Here is a 23,478-nt window from a genome sequence, read left to right on the forward strand (position 1 = left end):
CTGAGCCACCCAGGCACCCTTCTTTTGACATTTTTAATGAGACTAAATAGATACCATTAAGTCATAAGAGGAAATTTAATAATCTACTCTAAAGACTTAAAGCATTATTCATCACAGAATTATTTTTATTTCAGAAAAGAATGGGGGAAATATTTAACTTAGTGTGTCACAGACTGTAACCCACATGTCACTAGGTATGTTTCAGATCATTGTGGGTGGGACATAGGCAAGCATTTTTTGACAGGTGTGTATTCATCTTCACCCTTGTAACTAACACATGAAGATAGTAATTTCATGAAAATTTGTGTTCAGGAAGAGATCAAATACAAACACAGGTGAAATAAAAATTATTACTAGAAGTAGTTTGGGTGGTGGGGTGCTTGGGTGGCTCAGTGAGTTGAGCCTCTACCTTTGGCTCAGGTCGTGATCTCAGGGTCCTGGGATTGAGCCCCGCATCGGGCTCTCTGCTCGGCAGGGAGCCTGCTTCTTCCTCTCTCTTTGCCTGTCTTTCTGCCTACTTGTGATCTCTCTGTCAAATAAATAAAATCTTTAAAAAAAAAAAAAAAGGTAGTATGGGTGGAACAAGAGTATGGCAGATAGCAGGAGAGTCACACATGGATCTTTGAAGACTAGGAAATATGGTTTTTATGGAAAAGATTTATTTCTTCACCACAAAGTTTACATATTTGTTACTCAGGTGAGGTGATGACATTTTTGGGGAGAGAGTATGCAGAGCCGTCTTCAGATTATAGTGTGTAGCTAGCTCTGTTGTTCTTGAGCGGCCTCGCTGGACTTTGGAGCAAGTCAGGACCACCCGTAGTCACAGCTGTGCGTGCAGTGGTTATACTGTTCCTACCCTTGCCTTTGTCAGCATGAATAATTACAAATTGGGCTAAAAGTCATTGCCGTTGGATGAATTAACACTGGGTGTGATAATTTCAACGTCTCCTGACTGCCTTCTCCTCTAATTGGCAGGGAAGCACCCTTTTCCCCTTCTCTGAGAGGATACATCCCAGCGTTTAGATCTTGGCAGATCTATCTGTGACATGATCAGTCCCCCCACATTTATGAATGATGTCCACTTTCTTCTTTGTTCAGGATCCTCTCAGCATGAGGTCCTCCTTGCAGGCAGTAGCGCTCTGGGGGAAGAAGGCCCCTCCGCACAGCATCACTGCCATCATGATCACTGATGACCAGCAAACCATTGTGACTGGAAGTCAAGAAGGTCAGCTCTGCCTCTGGAATCTCTCACCTGAGCTAAAGGTTAGTGAAAATGATTCATACCGAAGCAGACAGCACTCACAAAATAAGCACGACTTGGTTCTACCTGCCATGATGGTGGGAGTTTTGCATGATTGTTAAAAAGGTACTCACTGAAGCAATAAATTGGTTTTACTTCTGGATCTGGAGAAAATGAAGTACTATATGATGGATCAAGATCATATTTAAAAATCAGATTATGAATATTGCTAATCTTAGCTACCAACTAAGTGTTATCACCTTTTAAGCTATGCTGAGTTTTACCATTTTACAACCTGAATTATATGTTTAAGTAACTGAACTACAGACATGTAAGTATAATTCTAAAAATTATGGCTCATTAATCTAAACAAAGGGCACCCTTGAAAACTGCTATTAGCTAAATGAGTAATATCTTAATTATCTGGGTGTTTCTGTCAGTTTGGCCTTCTTGCTATTCTTTTGGTCTCTGCTTGCACGTGATTTTTAAAGATCACATCAAAAAGCTCTAAATCCAATTTACTATTGTCGTCTTCCTATCTCAGAACCTGACCTCACCTAGGATTTGGCCCATTGATTAGCAATTACTTGTCCCTGTCCCAAGTCATAAACATTTAACATATTGGAATAGATATTTGCTTAGTGCTAGCAGCCTCTGGACCCAATTTGAACATTTAAACTAATGATGTACTTAAAGTATACTGCCCTCATTAAGAAGCCTTTTAAAGATCAAAGACTATTTTTAGCCTTTAAAGTTTGTCACTTTAAAACCTAAATTAACAATTAATTGTAATTCTATTTTATAGTGTAATTAATTAACATCTCCCATCACAGAAGAGTTACACTACAGGACTGCCAAGAACTGCCTAGCAGACTGGCTTAGCTCAGTGTTTATGAACATTCCTGAAAGAAGGCACTGGTATTATTGCAAAAGCTGAGCTTTGAAAAGTGGCCCTCACATTTATTATCTCTTAGAGTTTAAACTAAGGCTTCTAAATGGCTTAAGTGGTCTTGCTACTCTTTTTAATGTTTCAAATACGTGTTTTCCCAGCTGGAGTAGTTGTCTTATACTATGTAGGTTGCAATAAGCTTAAGAAATTTGGAATCCGGGGATGCCTGGGTGGCTCAGTTGGTTGGACGACTGCCTTCGGCTCAGGGCGTGATCCTGGAGTCCCGGGATCGAGTCCCACATCGGGCTCCCAGCTCCATGGGGAGTCTGCTTCGCTCTCTGACCTTCTCCTCGCTCATGCTCTCTCTCACTGTCTCTCTCTCTCTCAAATAAATAAATAAAATCTTTAAAAAAAAAAAAAAAAAAGAAATTTGGAATCCTAGCATCTGTATCTTTTTACATATGTTCCTACTGTTTATTTGCATTTGTTCAACGTGCATTTATTGACCAAATATTATAAGTTAAGGCAGAATGCTAGGTACCTGCATTCAAACACAGATGAGAAGACTTGGTGCTGGCTGTCCCAAGGACGGCACCATAGTAGAGGAAGGGCATAGGCTGATGCAATGCACTGATGCGATCATACAAGGTATTCCGAGTACCTGAGGTGCTGAGGGATTTAGATGAAAAAACAAAAGAATTAACTAGCAAGAGCTAATGCCACATGCTAATTAAAAGCAGTGACAGTATCAAGGGATTTTGAGATGATTTATGCAAGGAGATGACATAATCTTATATTAGTATATTAGACTATCATTTGGTATTAATGTTAAGGGCTTACCCAAGGGAGGGGGAGAAGAGATAAGGGCCGGTGACTATGGTAGGAGCTTCTACATTAGTTTAGTCAGGAAAGATTTTGAGTACGAACCAAATCATTGACAGAAGGGGTGAAAAGGAGATGAAAAATGAAAAGATGTTAAGAAGAAAGTATGTATAGAACTGAGCAACTGATTGGAGTATGGGTAGAGGGGCAGGAATAGTTAAGGATACCTTACAGATTTGGGGTTTGGGTGATGGATGAGGCTGGTGGTATGATGGTGTCATGATCTGTAGAAGTAATAGAGGTGACTAGGGAAAAGACTAGGTAGGGAAAAGAGGTGATTTAAGTTCTGGACATCTCAGAGTACCCAAGTATTTATCAGGGGATTGGGAACACGATCTCATTTTTTCCCTGTCCATGGGGTGTGGGACTGCAGGCTGCAAGGGAGTGGAGCATAAGCTTTTCATCAATGCCCAGTGTTATGCACGCTGCTTCCAGGCTCAGGCTCTGACACCCCAAAGACCTCTCAGTGAGGTCTACCAGTGAGGAGCTTCTCCAAGTTTCAAGATAGGAACTACCTCACTTGTCTTTCCTGGTATTGATTGCTGGTATTTCTAACACCTTTAAGCATAGCAAAAGCTGAGCTGAATAACCTCCCAGATATATTCCCTTAGTATTGCTATGTTCTGTCTTTCTTCCTATTTAATACTCAGAGGGAAACACAACAATGACAAGATGAAGAATAGCAAGAAGAGTAATATTGTGCACAGGAAAAGAATGGAGAGCTTGGTCAATTCTAACTTTGATATTTACCAACTTTCCTATGGAGCAAATGACATATTATTTGAGCCTCAGTTTCTTCATCTGTGAAATAGGCATTAAACCCTGTTCATGGTTGCACCAGTACCTGGAGATAGTAAATGCTCATCAAGTCGCATGCTCCCATTTGTGCTATTGGAAGTTCCTGAAGTAGTGGTGGTGGGGGGCGGGGATGAGACATGGAGGTAGAGCCATTGAATAGAGGTAAAGATCTGGATCTCATCATGCCAATCAGTAGGTGTGATTATGGATTTTTTCGTTTTCTTTATTCCTTCCAGCAGTTCCAAAATATGATAAAATGAAGAGATTATAATGAATTGTCACAGTTTATTTAACTGCATGTGGGGATTTAGTAGTAGAATGAGGATTCCATTTGCAAAGCAAAGGAGTACCATTATGATATTTTGTCCATAGCATATTTTCTCCAGGGGAAGACATCTGCTTGATTAGCCCTGACTTCTTTCTTAATTTAGCCTGTAATATATGGAAACGTATTAAATTCATAGGGGTATATATTTCAAATGTAATGTTGGGGAAAGATAGTATGTTGTTTCCTGAGATGGAACCATCTGGATTTCCCAGAAAAAAAGGTAGAATAAGGTAAATGGTTCTAATTAACCACAAAACTTCTTTGTAGCACTGGAAATTTAGTCTAACAACAGATATTTAGAGAAGCATTTCTGATTGTGATAGAAATAAGATGAAGGCAGAGAATGATTATAATTTGTCCTCATCGGTATGACTTGATTATCATCTATGGATATGTTTGCATAGTTCAGAAAAAGCATAATGCATATTAGTTCATTTGAAAATAGATTTTTATTACCTTCAAGACAAGTTTTATTACTTATAAATTGTCTAGTCATTCAAATTAAATTTTTAAAAAATATTTTATTTATTTATTTGACAGAGATCATAAGTAGGCAGAGAGGCAGGCAGAGAGAGAGGTGGGGAAGCAGGCTCCCCACTGAGCGAAGAGCCTGATGCAGAGCTCGATCCCAGGACCTCGAGATCATGACCTGAGCTGAAGGCAGAGGCTTTAACCGACTGAGCCACCCAGGTGCCCCTCAAATTAAATTTTTAGTCCCTATTGACAACCTCTCCTCCATTTGAGGGGATCCTGCTTGTCTTTTGTTTTATAGTTTGATTTTCATAATCTTGTTTTATAAAATAATGATCAATACACGTCTTTCACACATGAGATAATGGAAGAATTAGCCCTTAGTGCCATATTTTTAAATTCATGTACAGGAGAAAGACATTGGCATTTTCAGTAAGTTTCGTTAAAATTTTATTTTTAATGTGGAAAAATTAATTTGTACTATTTCTGAAGCAGGAAGCCAAATAAGGTCACTATAAGGTTATAATGGTTACCAAAAAGGTACTTTTTCCTTGTATTATTTTGTAAATTCATTTCTGAATTCTGAAATTTGCTCATTAATATGCTACTATCCATTGAGGCACATTTTGTGCATGATAAACATCAACACTGACTTATTTGTATTCAAAACCTAAGTGTTGTAAAACAGGTCTGGTGATTATTTAGGTTTCATGATGGATACAAAACCAAAACCAAAAGCAAGAAAAATGTGTACAGCATGTCTCCTGTATCTAGATGTTCATTAAGTTTTTTTCTTTTTTTTTAATTTATTTGAGAGAGAGAGAGAAAGCGAGCATGAATGGTGGGGAGAGGCCAAAGGAGAGGGAGAATCAGACTCCCCACTGAGCAAGGAGCCAGATGCCAGGACCCCAAGACCATGACCTGAGCTGAAGGCAGACACTTAACCGACTGAGCCACCCAAGCGCCCCTGTATCTATATGGTTATTATTTTGTGAATTTTGATATGGCATAGATAGTTTTTCTGAAAGCTATGTAGAGCAAAAACATAACGGAGTAGGATTTTCTAATAAGAATCATAAATACTACATAATGTGATGTTTGTTTTCTTCAAAAATTTATAGCTGTTTAAAAGCTTATCCTCGTCATTTTCAGATTTCAGCTAAAGAACTTCTATTTGGTCATTCGGCTTCAGTAACATGTTTGGCAAGAGCAAGGGATTTCTCGAAACAGCCCTATATTGTTAGCGCTGCTGAAAATGGGTACGTAAGATGTGCACAACTTGGTGACCATCTCTGTTGCCTCTCCCTTTTTAAAACCAATGATGGGGTACAGAATTCTGGGGCTGAAGGAAATCTTAGTGATTATCATGTTCCTTTTAAGTAGAGGAAAATTTGGACTGTGGATGGTAGAGTAATTTGTATGATGATCCCAAGGAATGTGATCAGTGCTATGTCTCCCAATTTTACTCTTTTCTTTTTCCTTGCTGGATTAAGACCAAAATAAACACACCAACTGTGTATTGGGCCTTGTGTCAGCCTCACTGAGTAAAGGATAATGACAAATGCCGCCTGTTGTAGAATTGAAAACGGAAAATTCTAGGCGCTTGTCTTTTTTCATGTAATAACTCACTTTGAGCTCTTCAGCAAACCTATCCAAGCCTTCATTGTTGTAAGACAACTCAGCAGTTATAATCTTCATATTATACACTTGTCTGATATCATTATCGGAGAAACAGAGGAGAGGGCTCAAAGGTAAGAGGGATGGCAGGGGGTGGCAGAGAGAAGGAAAACATAGGCTGTGATTTGGACGCAGTTTCATGGAAGCAAGGTTTATTCCAATGAAATAGGACTAAACTGTAAGAAAAAGCCTGGCCGATGGAAGAACTACTATGAACCAGACTGTGCTGATGAGTTCTTTGCCAAAGGAGACTCAGGAATGCGGAATTGATGAGGCGTGCATTTGTGAATCAGGGATTGGATTACTGGTTGAAACAAGAGAACCCCCTCCTTTTTTTTTTTGTTTTTAACCTAAGGAGAAAGTACCTGGCCCTGAACTCTGAGAACCAAAAGAATAATGAGTGTCCAACCTGGAGAAACTGAATAGTTTAACAAAATGCTAATGAAATGGATATCAAAGAGGTACCTATTCTCATGGCTTACAGCAAAGCCATCATTGTTAAACTTAGAGAGACTGGATGAGGCTAGAGTGAGATGCCCTGGTACGTTCTTTTCTTAGCAATTGCTAGGTGTGCTGGGGTGCTGTAGCTCTTGCTACACAAGCTGAGATATTTACTGCCAGTCTAGACAATTTGGAAGATGGTGATTTTTTTTTTTTTTTTCCCTGAGACTACCTGGAGAACTGAGCAAAATTAATTGCTAAATGAGAAGTAGCTCTGGGAAGTAACTGAATTCCAACCTGAGGATTTTACCCATGGTAGTGTAGCTCCGAGGTTAATGGACATGTTCTTGATGATCAATGAATTAAACCGTATGACCCTGCATATATGATTGTTAAAGAGCCAAGGAGTCTAGTTTGAATTCTGATGATTTGAATTTTCTAGAATTCTGTTCCTTCAAGATGCAAAACTTGCCCTGCATCTGTAAGATACTTTTAAGGCAACATCTACATTTTAGCTACTGTGTATTTAACAGATCCTAGTTTAGTCTACTGGAAGTTATTAAACTTACTAGACTTGGTCCATTATGTCCCAAATAATAATGACTTTTTAGCTTTGAAAAGACTCAGGAAGTGACTGTAGACTTAGCATTTCTGCTTCTAAAATGTTCAGAGGAGACCCAAAATTACTGTGATTCAGGTTTTCTTTTTTTTTTTTTTTTAAGATTTTTATTTATTTATTTGACATACCGAGACCACAAGTAGGCAGAGAGGCAGGCAGAGAGAGAGAGGGGAAGCAGGCTCCCTGCTGAGCAGAGAGCCTGATGTGGGGCCTGATCCCAGGACCCCGAGATCATGACCTGAACCAAAGACAGAGGCTCAACCCACTGAGCCATCCAGACGCGCCTCAGGTTTTCATTTTTTTTCCTCTAAGTATTAGTTCATCAGTAGGCATAAGTCATAAATTTAGGAATCCCAGTGAATTCCAGGATGACTGAAAGGAAACGCATACCTGGAAACCTGAGGTTGAAGCAACAGAACACCAAAGAAAAAGAAGATCCTGAAAGTGGTTAGTGGGGAAAAGCAGATTATTTATAATGGAATATAATTAAGCTGCCTTCTCAGCAGTAAAATGAAAACTGGACAGCAATGAAATATTTTCAAAAAGTTGAGAGAAAATATCTGCCAACTTAGAATTGCATGTCTAACAAAAATATGTTCCTAAAAACGAGGTCAAAATAATAATGTTTAAGACAAACACTGAGAATGCTCAGTCCCAACAGATACTCTATTAGCAGCAGAATTCTGAATGATATTCTTCAGTAAGAAAAGCAGTGATTTGAGAAGAAAGAGCAGAGATGGAAAAAGGAATATTGAACAAAACCAGCAAATTTTTAGAAAGTGTAAATAAATACAGACTAGTAGGCAACAAGGTTTATATTTCTCCCATGCCCTGCTCCCATACATATACACACAATCCTCATCAGCAATTGCATAGGATTGGGTAGTGACTAGATTCCACATGTTCTGGTGTTCTAGAGGTGGGTAAAGCTGTTAATTAACTTGAGACTTTAAGCTTGATGTACACGTTGCTATTTCCAGGGTAGCTGCTAAAAGAACAGAGAGAAGAAATAAAAATAACAGAAGTAGAATACAGAACTTCCAACTTGGAAAAGAAAAAAGATAATGTTATTTAATCCAAAGGAGACAAAAATAAATGGGGTAAATGGAAAGTGCAAAATAAGGTAGTTGAGATAAACCTAATTATGTAGAGGGACTGAGCCCTCTAGTTAAATCACAAAGATTGTCATGCAATTTAAAAATCAAAAACAGCAGAAGGACATAGAAAGGTTAAAAGTAAATGGATGGAAAAAGATTTATCAGATGAATACTGACCAAAATAATGTTGATATAGCTGTATAAATATTTTATATTAATAAATACACATAGTTAATAAAACCTTAAGGCCCAAAAGCCTTGGCATTGATAAAGAGGGTTATTACTTATTAATAAAACTTTCAATCAGCAGCAGGAGATGAGACCAGAGAGTTAGGCAGGTACCCAGTCTCAGAGTCTTCTAGAACAGTGTTCCTCCAACCTGAGCTTGCATCAGGACCACCTATAGAGCTTGTGCGAACACAGATTTCTGGGCCCCACTCCCAGAGGTATGAGTTCAGTAGATCCTGGTTGGGTTTAAGAACTTGGATTTCTAACACGCTCCTTGACAAAGCTGGGACTGATTGTTCAGAGAACATACCTGGGGTAGCGAGTATCCTACAATGGGGGCCGGGAGAGAAAGTGTGATGTGAAGAATGACTTGGGAAACTCATTGGTGATGATACCAGTTATGCGGATAGGAAACTAAGGAGGACAGGTGTAGGCTTTATTATGAATATGAGGAGTGTGGAGACTCCCACATCATCCACACAGAGAGATATCTAATAGCTAGTTACATATGGAAGTCTAGAGCTCAGTGAACAGGTCTGGGCTTCCAACATCACATACATGGTACCTGAAGTGATGGATAATTCACCCAGAGGGAGTGTGGAATATGAGAATGTAAGAAAGCCTTAAGACAAAAATCCCAAGGAAAATCAGCATTGAAAGAAGCAGAAGAATGGAGCCTGAGAAGGCTGATGAAATCCCAAAAGTATAATTGAAGATCGGAGAAAAGAGAGTTTGAAGAATATAAGGGACTTGGAATTAAAGATGACAAACCATGTTTATCCTCTCTCCTTCTAGATATTGCATTAAAATAGAAATCATAGCAGTTTTCATAAGCACACAAATATAAGAATAGGAAGGGGGCCAAGAGGAAATAGTGTATTTCTGAAAGTAGAAAAATGGACGGAAGAATGGTGACTGATCTGTTTATCCACTGGGTGAATTTTTTATTGAGGTGCTGAGGTGGGGATGTAGAATTGAATAATGGGGAAAAAAGGGGAATTGAATAAGGGGAAATTTAGTGGAATTTTAAAATTTTGTAACTCTATATGTTGTAGGTATTTTCTCCTGTGTTCTTAAGGAAATTAAAAAATCAAGAATTTAAGAATTTTGGAAATTGTTAAAATTTTTATAATTAAAGGTGACAATCTCTGTAGAAATGTTGGGAATAGCATTTCAAAAGGAAAAGAAGAATGTACATTTTAATAGTCAACTTTCCTGTGTTCTTATTAAGTATGTTACTTGTACAGTTTCAGCTAAAATATCAGTGCTACTTTTGATTCACAACACATTTGCTTTCTTTCCTTAAAAAGAATTGATAGGCAGAATCAGTTTTTGCTTTTTGTATTTCTTTGTCTTTTCTTTTCTTTTCTTTCTTTCTTTAAGATAGAAAATAAGATGATAAGAAAACAAATAGGGAAAGCATTCGAATCCAAGAGAATTTAGAAACATAAGCATCACCAAGAGAGCTTTTACTGATGCCCAGGTTCCAACCTTTGAAAATGTGATTTAATTAGCAGGACTTAATGTCTGTGTTGGGTCCCAGATGTCAGTATTTTTCAAAAGTTCACCGATAATTCTCATGTATAGCCAGTTTAGAACCACTGGTTTAGAGATAGACTTATCTAGCTAACCAACCAAGAGCTTTGCAAAACCCATATCCCAGGACCCTAACACAGAGCTGTGGAATTAATCTCTCTATGGACTATTTTTGAAATACACACAGGTGATACACAGCTAGAGTTGAGAATCATGCTAATAAACTCCAATTCCTTGTGAAGCTAAAATTTTATATTAAGAGCAAGTTAAGGTTCTATTTTTTTTTTTTACCTTTGACACTATTTTCTTACCTTTGAGATACAGTGTTTCAATTTCTACATCTTCCCAGTTTTATTTTTTATACACACACACACACACACACACACACATCTCCCCCTTGTTTTATTGAGTTTTCATATTACCTCAAATCCTTTTTTGGAATACGGTCAGATATAAACAGAGAAAAAAAATTATGAATACTTTGTTTCTATATCCAGAATAGGGTTTCTCAACCTGAGTACTAATGACATTTTGGAGCACCAGAGAATTCTTTGTTGAGCATTTGAGGTTATTAGCAGCATTCCTGTCCTTTCCCCACTAGATGCCAGTAGTGTGTTCCTGGTTGTGACAATCAAAAATAACTCTTGTCATTGTCGAATGTTCTTTGGGGGGCAAAATCGCCCTAGGTTGAGAACTACTGATTTAAAGATTGGTTTCCAGTGCTTGACCAGAAAAACAATAAAAGTCCAGCAAACACTAAGTCCATCCAGCATTTACTATTATTAATTCATATATTTTGCTGCTTAATAGGAGATTCTCCCTTAAAGCCATTAAAGCTCTCACTTATTCTTTCATGGGAAGTTTTGCTTATCTGTTGAAAGTGACAAAACTGAAAGATATTATTACCAAACAACTCTGAAACAGCCATTCTGGTTTTTGAGAACTGAAATCATGTAGATTTAAATTGCCGTATGCTGGGCAAAGTATTTTGTTACTGTATTTCATAATTTTATGTACATCCTTGTAACATATGGGAAAGCAAGCCAGAGTTGTCTAAACAATGAGAATTTTCTATACATGTAGTGGCAAGGGTGATTCCAGCATTTCAGGGGTAGCAAAGAAATAAACCCTATCAATGATAGACCAAACTTAGCCTCTTGGTGGCACTGTTTATTTTTATAAAAATGATACCTCAGCTCCAGAAGATGCAGCCCTCAATGCATTATGCTTTTCAGAATATGTAGTTTAAGTTCAGTGAAATAAGCCATTTTCAAGAGGATGCAGTTTCCATAGAAAGATCGTGGCACTGTCTCTCTAACAGACTGTGATAACTGGATCCACACAATTTGTTTTAGGTCAGGTTGGCACTAAAGTAAGGTTTGTAGGCGGGCAGCAGGGTGTAATTACCCAAACAAAAAGACACAGATACAGTATGTCATCCCTGCTAATGACCACAACATTTTCTTGCTCAGTAATCTGTAACAAAAAGCCACATAAACGATCAGGTTGCATTTAAGTGCAGCACTAAAGAAAAACTTGGTGACACAAAAATTATTTCAGCCAATTGAGTAGAAATGACAGAGAATAATACAAAGTTATCTCTCCTAGGGAGATGTGTGTTTGGAATGTCACCAACGGACAGTGCGTGGAGAAGGCCATACTTCCTTACAGGCACACTGCAATTTGTGTAAGTACCTTCACTTCCTTCAGAGCATTTTGGGACTTTCTGGAACTCATTTAGAGCATTTGCTAAGCACACATTTAAAGAAATGACTTTTCTTTGATTTTTATTTTGTCCCTGGAGTAGAATAGTGTCAGTTATCATCTGTTATTTTGTCATTTTTCTTCCCCAAAAGTTACTGTTCAAGATTGGCTTTTTGTGTTTTTTGTGTGTTTTTTTTCTGATTCATTCTTTATTTCAGTATCTTTCTAACAGGGACAAATATGAAAGACAATTTTTAATTTTTTCTTAGTTATACTCACAACACACACACAGAGACACACCCATAGAAAGATTCGCTTTAATGACATGCTATTTAATAAAGCAAAAAAGTTTTTTTTCTTCAATTTTAACCTTTTTTGAGTGGATACTTTCTTAATTCCTATATTTCTTATTTATGAAAAGATAACAGAGAGTATCGCTGTACCTTTATAATCATTTCCCAATATTTAGAACAGATTCTGGCTTTTGGTAGATGGACTCCAAGCATATGGGTGAGGCAGTTGTGTTTTACCAATGGTGCTCACAGTGTTTTGTTGGTTTTTTTTTTTTTTTTTTTTACTCATTGCTTTTGGCATTGATGACTTGCACTGCAATATTCACAAACTCCTTTCTGGAACCAGAACTTGCCCAGTGAGATAATTTGTCAAGGGCACAATATATTACTCAATCTTTGATAAAAGCTACTCTCAAAACTTATTTGGCACAAGAATTCCTCACACTTCAAACACTTTTATTTCTTTTTAATGTATAATAATGTTGCTAGGAGAAGGAACCTGATTTTTTTGTTGTTGTTTAACTCTATATAGCATTCTGGAAATTAAACAATTTTGAGCTTTCCATAACTGGAAATAAGGTTCTTTCTTCCTAAAAGATCTCCCTTCCTCCAGAAAAATGGTGAATTACAAACGAGATTAAAGTCCTGAATCAATGCCTCAAAAATATGGAATAACTGAACTAAAAGAAATTTTATTGCTGTTCAGTAGCAAGTAAATACTTTAACTGAATAGATGCTAAAACTGAAATCTAGAGAAGTCTTCACCGTAGCCCAAATTATATTAATTGCTAGTGATAATTAACCTTTTGCTTTGAATTCCATTTTCATAGTATTACCACTGCTCGTTCCGGATAACAGGGGAAGGCTGGCTTTTGTGTTGTGGAGAATATCAGGATGTTCTTATCATTGATGCCAAAAGTTTGGCTGTTATTCACACTTTCCTATCATCTCAGTCTCCTGACTGGATCAACTGCATGTGCATTGTTCACTCCATGAGAATTCAAGGTAATACTTGGGTGTTATATAATGCTAAGAGAGTGTCTCTAAAAATACCACCTTTGAACAATTTGTTAAACAAATGGGCAAGAATTCAGAATACTTCTTTAAGTTTACCTGTTCGTGGGGACAGTTCTCTAAGCCAGACCAAGTAAACTGAGAACACCCATGCCAGTGGTTCAAGTCATTAGAGAGTCAGCAAGAGGTCAAAATGAAATGAAAAGAGGAGACTTTCCATGACCGAGTTCACTGGTACATTTCAAGAGTGACAAGAAGGCATCTGTTGTGGATTAATAAGACTCTTGGAACTGTTGCCTTGCTGTGTCTTCCGCGTGTAGTAGAGAATTCAGATTCTTTTGAGGGAAAGCTGGCTCCTTACTTGTTTCTGAAACAGGAAGGTGTAATATTGACAACATAATGATTTTCAATGTAGTTCTGCTCTAATACATCTGGGTCACTTTGATATTTTAAAACAAATTTAAAACATGATCTAAAGTGTTTATTTTTTATAAAAATATAAAAAGAAAAAACCCAAGGCTGAATAATTTCAACCTATGTAATCTTGCATAATCCTTAAATGATTTTGCTACAATCTTTACAGCAACCAGTTACAACAGCAGTCAGCTATATAGGACTTTTCTTGTTTTTACAGAAGATTCTCTCTTGGTGGTATCAGTAGCTGGTGAGCTCAAAGTCTGGGATCTCTCTTCATCGATCAACAGCATTCAGGTTGGCTTTTGAAACTATTTTTTATTCTCTGAATTCAAACATGTTTATTGAAACTTTTTTAATTATAAGGAGGTTACCCATTCATTGTTAAGAGTTCAAATAATATTGAGGCACCTGGGTGGCTCAGTTAGTTAAGCATCTGCCTTCAACTCAGGTCATGTTCCTAAGTCCTGGGATGGAGCCCCAGGTAGGGCTCCCCATTCAGCAGGGAGTCTGCTTCTCCCTCTCTCCGCCTCCTCTCTGCATCACCCCTGCCACCTCGTGGTGTGTGCATGCACTCTCTCTCTCCTTCTCTCTCAAAAAAAATAAATAAAATTTTTTAAAAAATTCAAATAATGTAGAAGTCTATAAATTTTATCTCCATTTACTTCCCCATTACTCCTCCAAGGGGTGGGCATTGGTAACAATTAGATTGTGTCCTTCCAGTCTGTTGTCAGGGCATATACCAATATTTTTATTTACACACACACACACGTTTCGCAGGCACCTGGGCACACACACACATTGGTTATGTTTTAAAAGAAATAAATAAATCTGTCATAGAGTAATATCTTCCCGACCCTGACAGCAGAAAGAAAGATGCCTTTCTGCTGAGTGTATGTGAATGGTCGTAGGGAGATGACTTTGAATGTCTGGCGGGTCATGTGCACTGAGAGTCCAGTACGTTTACCTGCCTCCACCTTCAGCATCAGGCTACAAGTTGAGGTGGGGGATGAGAAAACAGTCATAGTATTTATGCTATTGATAACATTGTTTCAGCTGCCCCATGCTCTGAACTGTCTTTTGGAATGTCTTGGTTGGGGAAGCCTAGGAATTGTGGTAGCATAATGAACCCAAAAAGCACACACCAGCACTATCAGAAACTTATTGCGAATATAGTATTCTAGGTGGCCACTCTTTTGTGTTTTGTTTTGTTTTTTTTCAAAGCATTTTATTCATCTTTCTGTTTTAGCAATTAAGGTACTGCACGTTTTCTCTTCAATATATTTGTTTTGTTTTGTTTTATCTTTCTGCCATGTCTGAAAATTAGAAACTTAACTCGTATCTTTACATTCTCAGAACCCAGCTCAATCTCCACTGAATGTTTGTTGAATGATTATATGAGGAATCCTGCTCATGGTTTCCTTTGCAAGTAACTTCTTAGTTCAGAAGACTCAAAAGGAAACTGGGGTAGTTTTTTATAAAAATGATGTAGTCTATTTTAGGTGTATATTGGGGCAAGTCTTCTCATATAGTCATGAATAAATTACCTAGAACTAGTACTAAAATGTTCTCACTCCTTTTGAAGGAAAAACAAGATGTCTATGAAAAGGAATCCAAATTTCTCGACTCTTTGAACTGCCGGACGATACGATTTTGCACATATACGGAGAGACTTTTACTGGTGGTATTTTCTAAATGTTGGAAGGTATTACAAAGTAACAAAATAAATACCAGTGATATACAAATGTATATGCAAATGTAATTTTTTTTTTTTGCTCAATGTAATAATTTTAAGAATTTGACTTAATATGATACAAACTGTCAAAATGTCAGAGCATTTTTTTTTTTTTAATCAATTTTCTTCTCCTTGCACTCAGCTGTTTTGCTACTCAGGAGATTATATATCTAAAATATATCCTAATTTTATTAAGAACAAACTATTACGATAGTGATCATTTATCTTTAGATTATTTGTAAAATTAGAACTTTAGAAGTCAAAGTTTAGAACTTTTGGACTAAAGAGAACTGCACTTTAGAACTAAAAAGAAAACTAATATTTTTCACCTACATACATTGATTTTATTTTTAGACTTTTTTTCTTTTTCCGTTTAGTCACTCCATTCATCTTTAAGGAATAGAGAGTCCTTTCTTGTGAATATAGTCACTGATATCTCCAATAAGAAAGAAAAACTGAGTCATTATATCATCCGATGGCATCCCTTTTTTCTTTAATGTTCCATATTAAAGAAACCGACCTTAATATAAATACAAAAAAAATAGGTATCAGTAAAATATCTTGATACAGGAGTCCAGTGTGTCCTATTATTAATATTTAATATATTGTTGCGTTAATACTGCCATCTACATAATCTTGATAGGCATACTTTATCTTTCATCTCATTGGCAGGTTAGATTAGGAGCTTTTGTTAATGTGTGTCATTAATTTTGTACTTTAGGTTTATGATTATTGTGATTTTTCCCTCCTGCGGACTGAAGTTAGCAGAAGTGGGCAGTTTTTTGCTGGAGGAGAAGTGCTTGCTGCTCACAGAATCATCATCTGGACAGAAGATGGTCACAGTTACATCTATCAGCTGCTGAACAGGTGGGCTCAGATGGGAGCGGCATACAAAACATTCAGGTAGAAAATGAACTTTGGGAGGTTTATTATGGAAAACTCCCCGCATGCCGCCCATGATCAAAAACCAGAACAAAACAACTTTGGCACTCGAAGATTTACTCTGGGCTTGGTAGGCTTCAGCCTTTGTATAAAACAGCAGGGGACGAAGGAATGAGATTAACCATGTATAACTTGTACAGCTGGTGCTGGGTTTTCAAAAAGTCACTTGTAATTATTAACCCAACAATTTCTAACTAGAGTTTAGAAACTTGAATGGTACCATCCGGCTTTTGAAAGTGGGAGGAGGAAAAAAAAAAAACAACAACAAAAAAACGAATAAAGAACCCCAAAGTTCTAAACTCTGCTTTTTATTTTTCTCCATGCAGTGGGCTTTCCAAAAGCATATCTCCTGCTGATGGAAGAGTGCTTAAAGAGACCATTTATCCTCATTTACTGTGCTCTACTTCCGTGCAGGAAAATAAGGTAATGCAAGAGGAGAGTAACTGTCTCAAAACTGTTTCAGTCCGCATCTTAGATAAGTGTTGCTTTGTAACAGAGTCGGACTTGAAAAAGTTGAATTGAAGAATCACAGCAAGTATCAACGAGAAAATCAAATCTGTTAATGGTACTGAAGAGAAAATGTTGCCTTTGAGAAATGTATTTTTTAAAGTCTGATTAAACAATATATATTTATTATAGAAAAATTACCAACGTTAAAAAAGGAGGAATGTAAATTCTTAATTTTGCCACCATAAATATTCACAAGGGGTATTTTTATGTGTTTATGTATTTTAATCAGGAAAATTTCAAATGTTTAAAAAGTTACAAGAATAATACAATGATCACTCATCTACCCTCTCCCTAGATTCCTGAATTATCAACATTTTGCCATATTTATTCTCTCTCTTTCTACACACACACATACACACACACACACACACACACACACATTTTTCACTGATCTTTGGATAAATGGCTTGATACAAAGTTATTATCATTTTCATTTGTCTTTCCAATTTTTAAATTTTATCAAATGGTTTATATCCTGCTTTTTTTAAACTCAATATTATCATTTTTTTCATATATTTGGCTCTTCTTCTGAATAAATTTTCTTGCTCAAACAATATATTTGTGATTCCTGGCAGAGCTGAGGTTATAATTGTGTGTATTTACTTGAATGAATTATATCTCTAAATTATATATATATATATATAACTATATATATAAATTAGATATATATAAATTATATATCTATGAAGGCTGAACATTTAAAGTTATTTTATTTTAGTAATGCTAACCAAAATGAGATTTTTGTTGTTATTGTTGTTGTTGTTTTTGTTGTTAACCTATGGACTTGGTCATCAGTTAATTATCCAAAGAACTATTTTGTGGAGAATGGAGGAGTTTTGGATTACTGATGTGTCAACCAAGGAAGCATGTTATTTTTTACAAGTGAGGTTTTGTTTAATTAGGTAGCATTGCTGTTGGAGATCCTGTGGTTCCGTGATTGTCCCTTAACATATCTGTAAGGTTTTGTTGCAAAAACTTGATTAAGCAGGTGCCCGCCAGAAAGCAAAACTCTAAGTGACACCGAGGTATAGGCAAACTTTAGAATTGTGGCATCCGGGTGCTATTTCTAAAGTCATTTGTCGGTGGCAATCAAGTCTTGTTTTGCTTTGGTCATAAAAGCAGTATTGTGGCTTACTCAGAGAAGCATTTTTAGTTATTTTTTAAAGGACCTGCCTGCCCATTCTTTTAGTTCCAGAATGCATTTCTTATAAGGCAGTTTTCCCTAAAAGCTGAAATATGAGTAGTGTCCTTTAAGAGCTTCTAGTTGACTCCAAATATCAATGCTATACATAGCTATGCAGAAAAAGTACAGCAATAACAAATTAACTTAAAAATACTAATCTTAGGGGAAGCCATCTTATTTACGTCTTTGTAAAGACGTAGATTTATGGGTTTTCTATCAACAATTCTTGTTTAGAAAACCATTTCTTTATCTTGAAAGTGGTAAGTACTTAAAAGCCAGTGAAATGTGAGACTAGAATAATCAGAATCTTAAAGAAGCTGGTCTTGGGGCTCCTGGATGACTCAGTGGGTTAAAGCCTTGCGTTTGGCTTAGGTCATGGTCTCAGGGTCCTGGGATTGAGCCCAGCATCGGGCTCTCTGCTCAGTGGGGAGCCTGCGTCCCCCTCCTCTCTGTCTGCCTCTCTGCCTGCTTATGATCTCTGTTAAATAAATAAGTAAAATCTTAAAAAAAAAAAAAAAAGAAGAAGCTGGTCTTCCCATCCTTCTGCCCTTGCTTGCCCTTTGTCTAGCCAAGAAATTGAAGTCTGACATTATTCTCCTTATTCCAAGTATCCCCAATTTTCACTAAATATAAAGACTTCTGAGTCTCTCCTGCAGTTAGAAGGTTAACAATTTGGTGGAGGGGTGGGGGGAGTCGAGTTTGATAAGTACAATGAGTTTAGAAAAGGGGATGCTATAAATATGTAGTATTAACCAGACTCTTCTTTTGGAAATGATACCAGAGAATTAAATCTCAATGTTTGACAGTAACGGGTTTTCAGAATTAACATTGGTGGTGCTAGGAACCTGTCTGCTGATGGAGTTGTAGTAACAAAATGAGACTTCCCCTTCCTTTCAGTAGTTTGTGAGAGTCTCCCTAGCTTCAAACCACGGCTGACGATCACTGAGACCCGTGACAGGCGTCCAGGTTGTTGAGATGAGGTACTGGGCTTTCCAGGGTCTTGACTATGGAGTTACTCTGCAGTGCTGAGGTGGGAGTAGCTGGGATAGAAGCAGCCTGAGGCTTGCAGAAAAGGAATATGGGTGCATGAACTAAGAGTAATAACAACGATAACGATGTTGGGTAACTTTTTGTCCGAGGCCTTATTATTGTCAAACAGACAGACTCCTTCGTTTACCTGCATTCCCACCATGACCTCACTTTGAAACGGATGTTCAGAGAGGATAATTCCTAGGATTTGAACCTGTTTTGTCCAGAGTCTGGCAATGGGACTTTGGAGCAAGTTTCTCGGTTGTCCTGAAAAGTGGGTAATAAGAATGGTTAATATTCACTGAGTATGTACCAAAGGCATGGCACCATTCTAAGTGCCTCACCTTTAGCCACTCATTAATCCTGACAGCAATCCCATATAATAGGTGCTTTTATTAGCCTTCTTTCACAGTTAAGGAGAATGAGACACAGAGAGGTTAAGTGAATTGTCTAAATCAAGTAATTGGCTCTTTTAATAGAGTTAGTATGTGCTAAACCGGGATTTGAATCCAGGCAGTTAACTCAAGAGAACTCACTCTTAAAGACTATTTTAGTACCTCTTGGAGGTACTCCCTCTCGGACGATGAGTGCTTCTTGGGATGTGTATGGGGTACTGTGATGAAAAATTGGAATTCATATGGTAAGGGGCTCTGAGGAGGTTTTCAGGTGACTAGCAGAACTGGAGAAAGAAACTCTGGGAAGGTTGAGAGCGGAAGTGATAAGGAATGGGTGTGAGCATGTGAGGGCAGAGGGGGTGGCAACAGCCCGGGAGTGTGAGCCACAGGGGCAGTGCCCCGAGCTGGGAAGGCAGATGCCTGCTGCCTGCGACCAACCTGAGTAACTGGGCTCCCTCTCTGGAACTTCTTTCTCATATCAAAAGCCTGAGGGAGTTGGACTAGTCATTGCTAAGGTTCCTCAAGGTCAAGGGCGCCTAAGAAGCCAGTTTACCCAAATTTTATCAACAGCATTTGTAACACCCACAAAAGTGATAGCCTGAGAAGTAAAAGATTCCAAAGTGCCTTCTGAATCTTATAAAATAATAAAAAAAAAAAAGACAGAAAGAAAGAAAAGAAAAAGAAAAAGAAAAAGATTTATTCAGAGAACTGACTTCATAGGAACCCTTTTCTCTTCCGCAGGACATTCATTTGGGTAGACAATAGAGGATTACAGTTCTTGCTTGCATGGTCTTGGATTCCTTTCTTTTCCTCTTCCCGCCTTGGTTTTCTTATCTCCACAACAGGAATAATAATAATGTTTACTTACTTTGTAGCTTTGTTGTGAGGATTAAATAGAGCAGTGTTATGACCTTTATTATTCTCTACAGATATATTATAGAATTTTTCCAATAATACTTCAAAGTCCTGACCTTCAAGCCTATTTTTTGACTAGGAACTATCACTTTCTAGACTTCTTTAATTCTAGCACCCTTGGCTTGCTTTCCAGGGTGCCTTTTATACATAGATCAAAAGAAGGGTTTGTTTTGTTTTTATAATCACTTAATCATTTTGATCCCTGGTGCAGAATCTCTGTATGCAAGTCTGCCCAAAGAACATGTATACTGCACCAAAGTACTAGAAAGATTCTAGACTCCTTCACTAGTAAATGCATATCTTCAAGAACTCTGGAGCCCACACTATTCATACTCTGCCTCAGCAAAGTTATAATTCTATGTGCATAAATATACAACATATATTAATATAAAATATGACTATATTTATTTATATTAATATAATAATTGTTTTTGTTTACTTATTTATTTATATGTTATGGACTCATTTTTATGTGTGCCCACTTAGGTATTTACAATCAAATATATTAAATCTGAAAAATAACCAAAAGAAAGTAGAGAGCATTTTAATAAGACAAAATTACCATACAAGCATTAGTTGTTGCTATTTTTAATTGACAACTGGAACACAAGGGGCCATGAAGAAATCAGGCCTCCTTAGTGGGCAGTAGAATATGGTCATGAAGACGTGGACTCTTGAGTCAAAATTACTGGACTTCAAAGCAAGATGCCATCTGTATCACTTTGAGTAAATCAACGTCTTCACTCCCAGTTTATTCATCTGTGAACTGGAGACAATGATAGTACCAACTTCACAGTATTATTAAAAGGATTATTTAGTAACTGAAGGGATGGAAAGGCCCTAACAGTATGGGTCATACATACACAGAACATGTTCAGTAAATGCTAAATATTCCTATTAACAATCTGAAGTCTAGCTGATGATTTTGCTTCTATTTTATAAAAACTTTTTGTCTTGAGTAAGAGATTATTTCACTTAAGTTACTTAGAATTCTTGAAAGACCAGGAAACAAATGGAGACAGTTTTGTTACTCTATGAAGTCTTATCCCTCCATGTTAAACCAGTTGTTGTCATTTTTTTTTTAAAGATTTTATTTATTTATTTGACAGAGAGAGATCACAAGTAGGCAGAGAGGCAGGCAGAGAGAGAGGAAGGGAAGCAGGCTCCCTGCTGAGCAGAGAGCCCGATGCGGAACTCGATCCCAGGACCCTGAGATCATGACCTGAGCTGAAGGCAGCGGCTTAACACACTGAGCCACCCAGGCGTCCGGTTGTTGTCATTTTATGTTTAAATGATTTTTCTACAAAAAAGCTAACTTTTTTTTTTTTTTTGGACCAGAGTCTTTCCTTTGTTATGGGCTACGTGAATGAACGGAAAGAACCTTTTTATAAGGTACTTTTCTCTGGAGAAGTCTCAGGAAGAATTACTTTGTGGCATATCCCTGATGTTCCTGTATCCAAGTTTGATGGTTCTCCTAGAGGTAAGGCAATTTCTCATCTACTTCTAATCTCATGTCTTCTGAGAACGAGTTCATAATTAATTCAATGTTTTTCTCATTTGAGTTGCACGAGGCTACAAATAAGACAAATTTTCTCATGTACCGCTATGCATTAGAGTCAACACAAAGGTAGGTATAAACGCTTTTTGTTTTTGTTTTTGTTTTTGCTTTTAGAAAGAGAGTGGGAGGGGCAGAGGGAGACTGATAGAGAGAGAGAGGGAGAATACCAAACAGGCTCCACACCCAGTGCAGAGCCCAACTAGAGCTTCATCTCAGACCTTGATCTCATGACCCTGAGACCATGACTGGAGCCAAAATCAAGAGTCGGGCACTTAACCCACTGAACAGTTAAGAGTTGGATGCTTAACTGACTGAGGCACCCAAAACATGATGTTCAAAGATCTTGTACAATAATACAACCAATATAATTAAAATTAACATCAACTTCACAGGAATTGTGTTTTACTGAAATGAAATGAATGCTTGCAATATCACTGTAGGACAGGCTGATACACCATACTCGTTTTTGAATTTGTCAAGCCCATATCCTATACATTTTCAACCAATTTCTCTATTGGTATTATTATAGCTGCTTGGAACTATAGGCACAGATATAAACTTGGCCACTAAAACATTTAACATTTACTTATTTTAATTTTTCTTAGAATACAAAATGGAGATTATTCGAGTAAACATTATTGTGGAGAACATTCAAACTCCTGAGACCATGTATCCCAAATTGAGGAAGCCTCTCTTACTCTTTTTCCCTTTTTCCCCAAATCATTAAGTCATGTCTGTGAGCGCTTGACTGGGGCACAGCAGAAACAAGGTCCTCAATACTTGAATTTCTAAGTGCAAGTTTCCACTGTTTAACAAATACACTGGTATAACTTTTAGTGTCTTTGTCCCAAATGTTTTCAACATGGTTCATGTTAGTCCTAGGTTAATAAGAAATGGATCAAAAAATAGATGTAGAACTTGGTACAATGTATGCAGAAGTTTCTCACAAGTTCAATTTTTTTTTTTTTTAATTTATTTGACAGACAGACCACAAGTAGGCAGAGAGGCAGGCAGAAAGGGAGAGGAGGAGGAGGCAGGCTCCCTGCTGAGCAGAGAGCCTGATGTGAGGCTCGATCCCAGGACCCTGGGATCATGACCTGAGCCGAAGGCAGAGGCTTGAACCACTGAGCCACCCAGGCGCCCCTCACAAGTTCAATTTTAAGAGTTAAAATAATACCACACCCCTGCTGAGGTCACCTGAGGGCGAGCCTAGGATTTGTCACATAGGTTCCACTGCCAGCAGCAGAATTAAGTAAGCATCTACTTAATCTTCTTTATAATTAGAACCACAGATATTTATGACAGCACTCGGTGCTTGTCTCAGGTTTGGGCTCTAGGTTTTCACAGTCACTGTAGCATGTATGCTGCAAGGCCAGGGGTCTCTTTCATAGAGAGATACGTTGGCTTTGACTTGCCCTCTTTGCTCCTGAATCCAAGCTTTTCTCCCTTTCTGAGCTTACATGAGGCCCAGTTCAAATGGTTGGGTGGCAAGCTATACAAAAATGATAACCCATGTTCTTGGTACTAATAGATAATTTCCTGGGGGTCTAGTATGATTTTGTGATATTCATACTCTTGAT

The 23,478-nt window shown here is 37.5% G+C and overlaps 1 protein-coding gene across 1 annotated transcript in view; it reads left to right on the top strand.

Annotated features, from left to right (window-relative positions):
• The window catches only part of WDR72 (WD repeat domain 72), a 219,210-nt gene that overhangs the window by 32,961 nt on the left and 162,771 nt on the right, over positions 1-23,478 (top strand). Inside the window, exons 2-10 of the mRNA XM_044231052.1 lie at positions 1,099-1,263; positions 5,761-5,867; positions 11,815-11,893; positions 13,034-13,208; positions 13,852-13,928; positions 15,217-15,336; positions 16,088-16,233; positions 16,635-16,731; positions 21,679-21,820. Of these exons, the coding sequence (XP_044086987.1) occupies positions 1,111-1,263; positions 5,761-5,867; positions 11,815-11,893; positions 13,034-13,208; positions 13,852-13,928; positions 15,217-15,336; positions 16,088-16,233; positions 16,635-16,731; positions 21,679-21,820 (1,096 nt within the window). The 5' untranslated portion in view covers positions 1,099-1,110. The remainder of the gene's footprint in view (positions 1-1,098; positions 1,264-5,760; positions 5,868-11,814; positions 11,894-13,033; positions 13,209-13,851; positions 13,929-15,216; positions 15,337-16,087; positions 16,234-16,634; positions 16,732-21,678; positions 21,821-23,478) is intronic.

Source organism: Neovison vison, chromosome 13, assembly GCF_020171115.1.
Source record: "Neovison vison isolate M4711 chromosome 13, ASM_NN_V1, whole genome shotgun sequence".
Classification (NCBI taxonomy): domain Eukaryota; kingdom Metazoa; phylum Chordata; class Mammalia; order Carnivora; family Mustelidae; genus Neogale; species Neogale vison.